The sequence below is a fragment of the Chionomys nivalis genome, chromosome 6 (assembly GCF_950005125.1).
Source record: "Chionomys nivalis chromosome 6, mChiNiv1.1, whole genome shotgun sequence".
Classification (NCBI taxonomy): Eukaryota; Metazoa; Chordata; class Mammalia; order Rodentia; family Cricetidae; genus Chionomys; species Chionomys nivalis.
This window is the reverse complement of record NC_080091.1, coordinates 35,792,544-35,804,921: the sequence shown is the minus strand read 5'-3', so window position 1 is coordinate 35,804,921 and position 12,378 is coordinate 35,792,544. Positions and strand designations below refer to the sequence as shown.

General features: G+C 39.7%; 1 protein-coding gene across 1 annotated transcript in view; it reads left to right on the top strand.

Moving 5' to 3' along the window:
- Positions 1-12,378, top strand: part of LOC130876329 (ankyrin repeat domain-containing protein 36A-like) — a 140,998-nt gene that overhangs the window by 43,678 nt on the left and 84,942 nt on the right. The window contains exons 9-11 of the mRNA XM_057772858.1: positions 2,522-2,644; positions 2,741-2,844; positions 4,965-5,022. Of these exons, the coding sequence (XP_057628841.1) occupies positions 2,522-2,644; positions 2,741-2,844; positions 4,965-5,022 (285 nt within the window). The remainder of the gene's footprint in view (positions 1-2,521; positions 2,645-2,740; positions 2,845-4,964; positions 5,023-12,378) is intronic.

The window sequence follows — 12,378 nt, the reverse complement described above, 5'->3', positions numbered from 1 at the left end:
GTCATTGTTAGGTATGCTCATGGTTCGCTGCAGAAAACTGATAGAGACTCAAAACTGACATCATGTACAGGAAGGTAGATAAAAAATTTTTGTAAAATTAGTTAGTACTTTATATGACCATTAATATATACACACACACATATACATATATATACACATTAATTTTATAAATCTTACTCCTTAAGAAAAGCTGTTAAAGAGTCAATATAATACCAAAGAACTATGAGATTAGTAGCAATAAAATAGTCTTTAAATTTTTGTTTTTCTTCTGTCCCATATCAGGGGACATGAGACTGAGATTTTTGGATTTTACTTTAATAAACATGCGTGGGTTTAGAGAAGGAGAGAGCCACACTCCAACTCCAAAGCCAGCTTTAATCTTTAAATGGCTGGGACTACAAAAAGATCATTTGCATTATATGTTGGTAGAGGATAGCAGAAACAAACATTTGGAAAGATTTATGAGATTTTATCCTGTTAGAAATATGATATATCAATAGGCCAATTTACGACAATTTTTTTTTCCGGATGATTTGTCCTTTTTCTTCAGATGTCTCATTTGTCCAGTGGTCTTCAGATTCTCTAACAGGATACCTTTATTCTTTTGAAAAGACAGAAACAAAACCCTTCCCCAATCCTAATTTTGGAGAGATTTTCTTTTGACAAGTTATATCTGATCAAATGCAAAGCATTTTTTAGTTTTATAGATTAGTTTATATTAAGCAATCATGCTGTTTGATGAACTATCATCTCTTCTAATTAAGAGTTATCTCTTGTTCAAGTAGAATCTTTATCGATTTTGATGGTTAGTGTGGGAAGTCCTTCTATATATGTGTTGCTTTTATTGGCTGATGAGTAAAGAAGCCGTTTTGGCATGTGATAGGGCAGGAAAGAGCTAGGTGGGAAAACTAAACTGAATGCTGGGAGAAAGAAGGCGGAGTCAGAGAGGAGCCATGTAGCCACCACTGGGGACAGACATCTCTGCTGGAGCCTGCTGAAACTTTACCGGTAGGCCACGACCTTGTGGTGATGCACAGATAAATGAAATGGGTTAGTTTAGGATATTAGAGTTATCTAGCTATTGGCCAAAAGTGTTGCAATAATATAGTTTCTGTATGATTATTTTGGAATTTCTGTGTGATTATTTTGTGATCTGGGCAGCTTGGAATGAAAAAGTGGCTTCTGCCTACAGATGGTATTCATAGTTTTTTTTCACTTGTAGAAACAAAAGCAAAACTCCTTCCCCAATGTAACATATGTCATGGTTTCCATTCTGAGGTCAGTACATCTTTAAAGTATACTGGCTGATTTAATTCTGTAGTTTTTTCTACTATCCAATGTCTCTTCATAGCTGTTGTTCCTTTATCATTAGCATTTAGAAAATTCAAAAATAATAAAGCATTATTCAATCTGTTTTGGGGTTATATATCATCCTTTCTGTTTATTTAGCATATATTTTAGAGCTTGAATTGATCTTTCTTTAACTGCCTGGTCTATAGGATTTTGTGGTATACCGGTAATATGCTTTGTATTATAATAAGCAAAAAATTGTTTCATTTTCTTAGATACATATACTGGAACATTGCCTGTCTTTATTTAGACAGGTATACCCATGATGACCATAACTTCTAGCAAATGTGTGATACTGAATTAGTCTTTTCCAAACTCAAAACAGTTGTCCACGTGAGTCCTATTGTGTTTGGAGCCCAGGTGCTTCTGGAGTTTGGGGGACAGCTGGAGACTGTTTAAGAGAGGCTACAACAGGAAAATCCCACACTTGCTCAAAGACTTGGCGAGAAAAGACAAGAAAGCCTACCCTGGTGTAGCTAGAGGCCTCCATGGAGCTGCAGCCTGTGCCAGTGGCAAAAAATCTTCAGGCAAACGGCTTTCTTGTGAATTTGTACCCCAAACTTTGTACAACAAATGTAGCATGAATAATAAAAACCAGAGACAGATATTAGGGTTCAGCCTGAGGATCAGAAAAGCAAAGCTGCCAAGCCACTAGAGAGATCTATGAAATCTTCAGACTGAAAGAGAGCAAGTTCCTGACTCATCCCACTTTATATTCCTCTCTAGAGCTGGGATTAAAGGCGTGCACCACCAGCACCCAGCCTCATGGCTCTCTAGTGTGGCTGCTGGGATTAAAGGTGTGTGCCACCACCTGCTGGCCTGTATGGCTGACTAGTGTGGCTGTTTTGCATTCTAGTCTTCAGGCAAGCTTTATATATTAAAATACAAACACAATATCATTACAGGTGTCCCTGGCCTGATGATGCAGACCTGCCAATCTTTGTTGTCTGGGTCATCCGCCTGTCTGCACGATGCTTTCTGAGAGCAGGGTTCTAAGTGATGTGGAAGACTCAGTCCCTGTGTTCACCGTTTGTGATGTCAGGATACTGCAGCCAGTTGTGCTGTGCACTTCCTTGGAGCAGTGTCCCTCCTCCAAGCAGTGGCAGGGATGGCAGGTGGGTGTCAGGAGCTGATTCTCTCATGCTCACCGCCACACTTCTTCTCTGTACAGTCTCCAGTGGTCCCATCACCCCTGCTCACTGAATCCAGCCTCTGGATTGGGTATCCAAAAGATTGGCCTGAACCCATGAAGTTCTCCAGGCAACCAACAGTCTACAACCCAATCGAATGGAGGGTAAAGTGTGTTTTAACAAGGTTTTAAGCTTAGCTGAAAAGTATATAATGTTGTGTTTTTAAAATAATTTAAAATTATTATTACTATTTAATACAGGAAGACATGAAATCCCGGTCAGTTTCTTTGGAGAAAAACACACATCCCGTGGTATTCTTTACAGGAAATGAGGCAAACGTACAGACATACAAGCAGCCAGCCAGGTACAGGTATTCATTTCTCTAAGTAAAACCAGCTTAGTGGTGATCAGAAGAGGGGAGAGCCACGTGCACTGGACACATTAGAGTTATAGGAGAAATTTAGCACACAGTGATGAGAATACAGTGTGAATTATCAAAACAAAGCTAAATCAACAGTAAAAGTGATTCTCAGATTAATTTCCTGTTTTGTAAAGAGTTTGCATTATTGTGTTCAATTCCATGTTGGCCTAAATTTTGTGCTTTATTTTGACTCCCAATTTCTAATGCACATTTTCCTGTAAATTAAATACAAATTATTTATTTTTTATTTTTTATATAAAATTGAGTCATTAAATACAAATTGGTGCTGACTATACATTTTGTTTTGATTTATCGAGACAAGCTTTCTCTGTGTAACAGTCTTGGCTGTACTGGAACTAGCTCTTGTGACCAGACTGGAATCAAACTCACAGAGATCCACCTGCCCCTGCTTCCCAAGTGCTAGGATTACAGGCATGCGCCACCACCACACTGCTGAGTATACTTTTTCGTTGCACAACCCTATTGTGAGTTGCTGTCTTTGAAGACTATCCCTGTTACTTTATCTCTGAATGACCATTAATCGTGACTGCCACACTCCAGTCAGTATTTTTCTCCTCTTCCTCTGTAGTGAATTGTGAAGGTTTCCATTTTATTTGGCTTGGAAAGTATGGATAAAATCGCTTTCTGTGCATATATTTTCCTTAGTGAAGATCAATCACGTGGGTGATGAGGAGAGTCAGGTTTAAAGTCACATGACACTGGGGTTGATTCCCCAGCTCCCCAGCCTTTGAACGTGCTGTAATGTGAAAGGGAATATGACTATTATTATTTGATATAAGTTTACATTTTGTTCAGTGTCTACCTCACTCTCATCTTCATTATTAATTGGATTTACTAAGACTAATATTATAATTGTTCTAATTAAAATTATCATTTTCTGTAAATGGTTTTACATGTTTAATTTGGACCTGAATAATATTTTGAAATCAGAATGGGAGAGAAATAACCATACAGGAGAACCCTGATATTTGTGGTGCAGTCTGATGACATTCTTGACACTTTTAAAACTCTGTCTGGTGTGGAAAATGTAAATTAAACGTACTGTCTTCCCTATCAAATGAGAAAAGGGGAGATCCTGTAAAGAGATTTACATATTTAAAACAATGCCATTTTGAGTTTTTCTAAGCTCAAGCCATGTGCTCAAGGTCTCTTTCTGCTCTCGAGTTGCTCTGTCCCCATCTACTGCAGAGCTTTATTAGTTTACACTTCCACATCACTGTTGGCCACGGAAGGAAGTCAGAGCAGGAACTCAAATGGGGCAGCAGCCTGGAGGCAGGAGCTGGTGCAGAGGCCATGGAAGGATGCTGCTTACTGGCTTGCTCCTCGTGGCTTGCTCAGCCTGCTTTCTTATAGAACCCAGGAACACCAGTCCAGGGGTGATGGCACTACCAAGGATGGACTGGGTCTCCATCAATCATCAATTAAGGAAATACCCTACAGGCTTGCATACAGCCCGATCTCACAGAGGAGTCCTTTCAATTGATGTTCCATCCTCTTTGATGACCCTACGTTGTGTGAAGATGACATAAAATACCCAACACAGTTTTCCAACATTTAGTCTTAGGAATGTCCTGTGTTGTTTAGGGTTGAAGATAAGCAATAGGGTCTTTTAAATACATTGTTTCTATAAATAGAGCCAAAGTTGCCATCTCTAATTGTGTAGTTTACTGTTTAATCAGTGACAGACAATGAAGATGAGACCATGTCTCTCTCCACCTTCTTCCCTACTATGTTAGTGTCTCCCACTTCATGTAGTAAAAAGCATGTGAACCAGTAACTGGTTTTTTAGTCAGCTTTGGAGAGAGGAAATTTGCCCACCCAGTTTCTAATCATTCTTAACCCCTGGGAACTCTGTGGTTGTCTGTCACTCTTTGAAGAGAGAAGTGGAGGCAGAGGAGGACACTAAAGTCTTTACTTTTTTCAAAACAAAGATTAACTTTAAAGTATACAGGTAAAAATACATTTAGTATACCCAGTTGATCATGCTCCAGGATTTTTCAAAGACCCAAACTCATGTCTTATTGTATGTTTTCACTCTGAAGGGTTTTCGAGGAACCTGATACTAATGATTCCGATCCTACAGAAGAGGAGGATGCTAAGGTAAAATGCTGCTTTACTAGATTAATTTTTTGTCCTAACTTCAGCTTTTTCAGTATTTATACTAAGTTATGCAGTGCCTTCTCTATTACCATTTTTATGTGGAGAGCTCATAAGAGAAAACCTTCCTATGTGAGTTTTGTGTTGTTGATTTGTTTTGAGAAAGGGTGTTTCTTTCTTTCTTTCTTTCTTTCTTTCTTTCTTTCTTTCTTTCTTTCTTTTCTTTTCTTTTCTTTTATTTTATTTTGGTTTTTCGAGACAGGGTTTCTCAGTGGCTTTGGAACCTGTCTTGGAACTAGCTCTTGTGGACCAGTCTGGTCTCGAACTCACAGAGATCCGCCTGCCTGTGACTCCCGAGTGCTGGGATTAAAGGCGTGCGCCACCACCGCCCCACAGGTGTTTCTGTATCAGCAGTTCCCAACCTGTGGGCCACAACCCCTTTGTGGTTGAACAACACCTTCACAGGGCCGCATATCAAATAGCCTTCATCTTAGATACTTACATTACAATTCAAAATCAGTAGCAAAATTAATGTTATAAAGTAGCAACTAAAATGATTTTATGCTTGTGGTCAGCACAGGAGGGACTCATTAAAGAGTCTCATTAGGAAGATTAGAACCACAGCTCTATGTAGTCCTTGATGTCTGAGAGCTCACTATAAAGACTAGGCTGGCCTCAAGCTCACAGAAATCCTTCTGTCTCTGTTTTCCCCACACTGGAGTTAAAAGTCTGTCTGATCACACCTGGCCTATACTGAATGTTTTTTATTGAAATATATATTTTCAGCTCCCCTCCCTTCCTCACCCCTGCTGTTCAACCTCTCCCATGGTCCTCATGCTACCAATTTACTCAGGAGATCTTGTCTATTTCTACTTCCCATGTAGATTAGATCCATGTATGTCTCTCTTAGGGTACTCTTTGTTGTCTAGGTTCTCTGATATTGTGATTTGTAGGCTTGTTTGCTTTTCTTTGTATCTAAAAGCCACTTATGAGTGAGTACCGTATTATATTTTTCTTTCTGTGTCTGGGTTACCTCACTCAATTTGAAGATTCTAAATCCATCCATTTGCCTACAAATTTTAAAATGTCATTATTTTTTTCTGGTGTGTAGTACTCCATTGTATAAATGTACCACATTTTCCTTATCCATTCTTCAGCCAAGGGGCATTTAGATTGTTTCCATGTTCTGGTTATGACAAATAATGCTGCTATGAGCATATTTAAACACATGTCCTTGTGGTATGATTGAGCATCATTTAGGTATACATACTCAAAAATGGTATTGTTGGGTCTTGAGGTAGATTGTTTCATAATTTTCTGAGAAATAACCATACTGATATCCATGGGGCTGTTCCAGTTTGCACTCCCACCAGCAATGCAGGAGTGTTCCCTTTACCCCACATCCTCTCCAGCATAAGTTGTCATCAGTGTTTTTGATCTTGGCCATTCTTACAGGTGTAAGATGGAATCTCAGAATTGTTTTGGTTTGTACTTCTCTGATGGTTAAAGGATTTCCTTAAGTGTCTTTCAGCTATTTTTACATTTATCTGTTGAGAGTTCTTTGCTTAGGTCTTTATCCCATTTTATTATTGGATTATTCTTTTAATGACCAATTTCTTTAATTCTTTTTATAATTTGGAGATCAGATCTCTATCTGATATGGGTTTGGTGAAATATTTTTCCATTCTGCAGGCTGTCATTTTGTCTTGTTGGCCATTTTCTTGGCTTTACAGAAGCTTTTCGGTTTCAGGAGGTCCTTTTTATTAATTGTTTCTTTCAGTGCCTGTGTTGCTGGGGTTATATTTATGAAGAGGTTCCCTGTGCCAATGCGTTCAAGTGTACTTCCTACTTGTTTTTCTATGAGTTCAGTGTGGTTGATTTTATGTTGAGGTCTTAGATCCATTTGGACTTGAGTTTGTGTTTGCCGATAGATATGGATCTATTTGAATTTTTCTACATATTGATATACAGTTATTCCAGCACTATTTCTTAAATAAAGTTCAAAAAATTTTTTTTTTTTGGTTTTTTTTCAAGACAGGGTTTCTCTGTGGTTTTGGAACCTGTCCTGGAACTAGCTCTTGTAGACCAGGCTGGTCTCGAACTCACAGAGATCCGCCTGCCTCTGCCTCCCGAGTGCTGGGATTAAAGGCGTGCGCCACCACCGCCCGGCTAAGTTCAAATATTTTAATGCCATATCCAGGATATCTGTGAAAAGTTTGTGGACCATCTATCTAGTATGTCTAACTCAGGCTTCACCTTAACAGTTTATAGGTTAGTAGTGAAAAGAGAGTTGAAAGTGGAAGTAAGAGACTTTTTGAACTGTATAAGAGAGCAAGATGTAAGAGAGATGGGATCCTGGGCTTGTGTAAGATGCAGAAGGAGCTTGAGCAGAGGAAAAGATGGAGCAGGCAGCTCCTAGGAGGGAGAGAGAACTATTGGAGAGTGCTGAGAGCAGGAGCAGGCAGGGAAGACTCAGGCAAGAGCTGAGAGACAGCATAGCCTGCAGGCAGAACTGCAGTTCTTAGGGAAGTGGAGGGAGGTGGAAGATGAGGGGTGGGGGAGGTAGAGATAGGGAGAGAGAGGTGGAAGATGAGGAGTGGGGGAGGTAGAAGATGGGGTGAGAGAGGTGGAAAATGAGGGGTGGGGAAGGTAGAGATAGGGGGAGGGAGGTGGAAGATGAGGGGTGGGGGAGGTACAGATAGGGGCAGGGAGGTGGAAGATGAGGGGTGGGGGAGGTAGAGATGGGGGAGGGAGGTGGAAGATGGGATCTGAAAAGGCCAGTGATTGAGGTACTGGGTGCAGGTAAGGAGGGGCTTATCAATGGTGGAGAATGTGACTTCAGGGCCCGAAGGGAGCAGAGGTAGCTCTGGGGGGGGGGGCTAACAATGGATATTGACTCTGTGCAATAGCAACAGTGGTGACAGCGGCAGGGGAGGGTTTGGGGGAGGGAAAAGGCATGGCCATGGCAGCAGTGGCAGCAGCAGCATTGCATGTGGGTAGCAGGGAGGCAGGGAGACACTGGAGGGGTGGTGACTGACTGAGGGGGTGGACCCAGACCACTGAACCATCAGTTAGTCATGGCAGATGAGATTGTGATGGCCAATAGTACATGAGATGAGGAACAGAGAGTGCAAGGGAAAGCTTGGGGATTGGTTTAGCAGGTGGAGACATAGGAAATTTTTAGAGAGGTGGGGCAGGGAGGAAGGAGTATCTCCTTCTGTTGGTCCATCTGCCCTCAAAATTGTAAAGGTTGTCAATTTTGTTGATTATCTAAGGAAGTATAAGGATCATTTTCTGAGTGCTAAGATGCATAAGTACTGTTGGGTGTGAATTGGAGTCTTTAGGAGACATCCCAGGAGTATATCAGTCAGAATGCAAAGAGCTGATCCCCTTTGCTAGTGGTGACTGGGAGCCAAGGTCCAGAACAAGTATGTCCCCAAGTTTCTGGAATGGCAGATAGAGAGATCTCTTGGAGGAAGGGGTTGTCACCTAAACTCCATCACCAGGAGAGGGACACAGTGGTCCAAGGAGAAATCTAGGACCTGCCAACAGGATTTTCAGAGAGTTATTAGCAGACTTGAGATTCCAGCATAATAGCCAGCAAAAGGAAAACTGCCAGCCAAGCCAAACCGAATAAAATGTGCCAACCCAGCTCTCCAAGGGAGTCTCCCATAGCCATTGGAGGCCATGGTAACGTACCTTGTCCCCACATCCACAAAACAGAGTGGGGATGCCAGCACTCAGTGGTTATCACTGATGTCCTGGGTAATGTTTAGGATAGAGATGTCTTTTTAGGATTTTATTACCGAAGTGACACCAAGACCATGGAAATTCTTATAAAGGAAAACATTTAATTGTGGCTGGCTTATAGTTTCAGAGATATAGTCCATTATCATCATGGTGGGTTATGGTAAGTGGAGAGTGTGCTTTTATTTCCCAGCTGCCCAGACCCGAATAATCACACAGAAACTATAGTAATTACAACACTGTTCGTCCAATGGCTCAGGCATATTCCTAGCTAGCTCTTACATCTTAAATTAATCCGCTTATATTAATCTTTTGCTACAAAGTTGTGGCTTACTGGTAATGTTCTGGCATCTTTCTCCTTTGGTGGCTTCATTATATCTCTTTGACTCTACCTACTCTCTCTCTGTTCTGTTTTCCTGCCTGGCTTTACTGTGCTAAGTCATTGAACAAAACAGCTTTATTCATCAACCAATAAAAGCAACATATATAGAGAAGGACATCCCACATCAGGACATGGTGATGTGCAGGCAGACATTGTGCTGGAAAAGGAGCTGAGAGTTCCACCTCTTGATCTGCAGGCAGCAGAATCAGACAATGTCCTATATTGGGGATAGCAACTTGAACATATGAGCCATCAAAGCTTTATCACACTTTCCCCATCAAGGCCACATCTACTACAACAAGTCCAAATCTCCTACTAGTGCTCCTCCCTATGGGCTAAGCATTCAAACACATGAGCCTATGGGGCCATACCTATTCAAATCACAAAATTTCTAAAACAAAACATGAAACAAAGTCCAAAAGTATGCATTCTAAAAGGTTAAAGTAGAAACTATTAAAATGAAAATAGCAATGAAAGGTGTTGTTGTTACTACAGTCAGTGTTAATTACACTAGGGTGGCCATCTTCCTCTTCCCCTTCATTTGTTTTCAGAAGTTGCAGGTGGAGGCATGACCTGATCACATGACAGTACACCCACCCACATGAGAAAGAGTTCTGTGACCAAAGTGTTCTTTCTATTGGTGTCTGTAGCACGAATAATAATAACCCAGAAGCAGATATTGGAATTCAACTTGAGATTCAGAAAAGCAAAACATCCAGCCACTAGAGAGTTCTTACCTCTATGAAATCTTCAGACTGAAACGGGGTGAGTTCCTGTCTCATCCTGCCTTATATTCTTCTCTAGTGCTGGGATTAGAAGCATGCAGCACCACCTTCTCTATGACTAACTAGTGTGGCTACTGGGATTAAAGGTGTGTGCCACCACTGCCAGGTCTGCATGGCTAACTAATATGACTGTTTTGCATTCTGATCTTCAGGCAAACATTATTTATTAAATTACAAATGGAATACCACTACATTTTTCCTTTTTTTGTCTAAAATAAAAAATGGCTATAACTGGCTGGGTGGCAGAGTCAGAAAGATCTACTGAGTCCAAGACCAACCTTGTTTTAAAAAGCTAGTTCCAGTACAGCTAGGACTATTACACAGAGAGACCCTGTCTCAAAAGAAGGGCTACAACTAATATAAGAAAAATTATATACAATAAGTGCAATAACTATATTCATTATATACAGGCAATAAATACACCAACAATGTGTAGTTCATTTGCTTTTGACAAATTCAGAGAAAATACTTCATATCCATTATATTTAGGTGAGTCCAAAGTCTTGTACCTCATTTACTTTCTATCATAACTTGCTTTCTAAATCAGGTAAACAAGAAAAACTATAGCTATTTTATCTTCAACTCACTCAGAGACCCAAGAAGGAAATAATATTAACTGAGTAAGCAGGATGTGCAGGCAAGTGGCTTCCAAAAAATGTGAGAAATGACAGAAACATCTGGCTGCTTGGAGAGTCACCCACAGTTCCTCTGCAAGGTTGGAGCATCCATCCTTGGCCTACAGGGCTAGTATATTCAACAGACTTTCCTGGGAAGCAAGAAAATCTGAAGGGCTGTCCTTCCTTGTCCTGACAGTGTTTGGAAGCCACTTTCTTTTATGTTGTGCTTGTCCAATTAGGACAGCATACTGTCAGCAGTCGAGGCAAAGGCATTTTCTTACCCAGTGATTTACTTTTTCCACAAAGAAAGAAAACTCCATGTGGAGTTTCTTTGATGCCCATTATCTTCTTTTAAGTAGATTGGTGATGCCAAGAGCAGAAAAATCTCATTGTCATAAAAAAAAAGAACCTATGTTATTAAATCATCTTAAATGTCATGTTCTGTATATCTCTGAAGTGTTTGAAGATGACCTGTCTATCTAAAATATACTTTGTTTAACCTTGAAAACATATCTAATGTGACTACAAGTTCAACTATAACAGGTGTTTAACTACTAACATGAATTTCCTCCTTATCCTAAGCAGCTGGTAATAATAATTTTCAAGGACTAGAAATTTGTGTTATATTGTTCAATAGTTGTATAGGTACAATACTTTGAACAAGAGTAAAAATGTATATGTAGTGTGTTCTAACAAAATCAACCTCAATATATAAAATTTATATACAATATACAAAAGTCCAATCCAATGTAAAACATTTAAAAGTAGCCTGCAGTTTCTCTATTGTTAAAGGTCATTGCTTAACGCATACAGGTTTGTCTGTCAACTGTTCTGAAGGTAGGGCTCTTGGTGCTGTTGAAATATCAGTGCCTATTGTACTTGTTCTTGTACAACCTAAATGGTGGTAACTTCTTTATGATATCTTGTAATACTTTTCTCAGCAACATATTTTTTTATGGTTTGTTTCTAAGAAATGGGAATTTAATCAGAGTATTCCATTGCTGTAACAAATCACACACCCACAAATTCATTTCTATATTAGTCACATATGATTTTAATATTCCTCTCTGTCCTTCTAGCCCCACACGTTTTAACCATGTCATGCTCTGCTTTACCTGAGAGTTCAAGTCCCTAAAAACTGAATATTTACGTCCTGAAGAGGACAATTTAAATACTGAGATTTTGATGAAATTATTGATACATCTACACCTGTGTCTACTAGACCTTGAACAACAACATCATTTATTCATATTTTTAATTTTTATCTTTGTTTATTTCTAAGAATGCCCTGTCTACAGTCCCATTTAGGATGATCTCATTTGTCAGAATTATGACATTTGACATTTCAATTTTTTCACAAACCTCTGGAAATCACCTCTGCTATCCATGCATCATCATGGTCCTGAGATTCAATATTAATTGTATCTCAAATCCATTTTTCCAGAGGCCCTGACCTTGCCTTTAACAGCCTGATTATCCTTTTGTGTTGCGAATTGGCATTGCTGAAAGCCAGAGATTCAATTGTTATTTATCTAGCTTCTGAATTTGATATCATTGTATTTACTGCTGAAGTCAATCATTGTAAGAAATCCATAAAGGTTTCCTTTGGGACCTGTATAACTTTAGAAAATGACTCCATTTTCTTTTCTATTTCTCCAATTATGTCCCAGGCATTCAAAGCTGCTGCATGACATGAATTCAGGGAGTAGTCATCATATGCAGATCACCTTTCTGTAGTAGCATAATCTCCTTCTCCAAGAATTTGATCTTGGGAGATTTCCCTACCTCTAGCTTTACCCCATTGTTCAAGAATCTTAGCCTCTTCTCT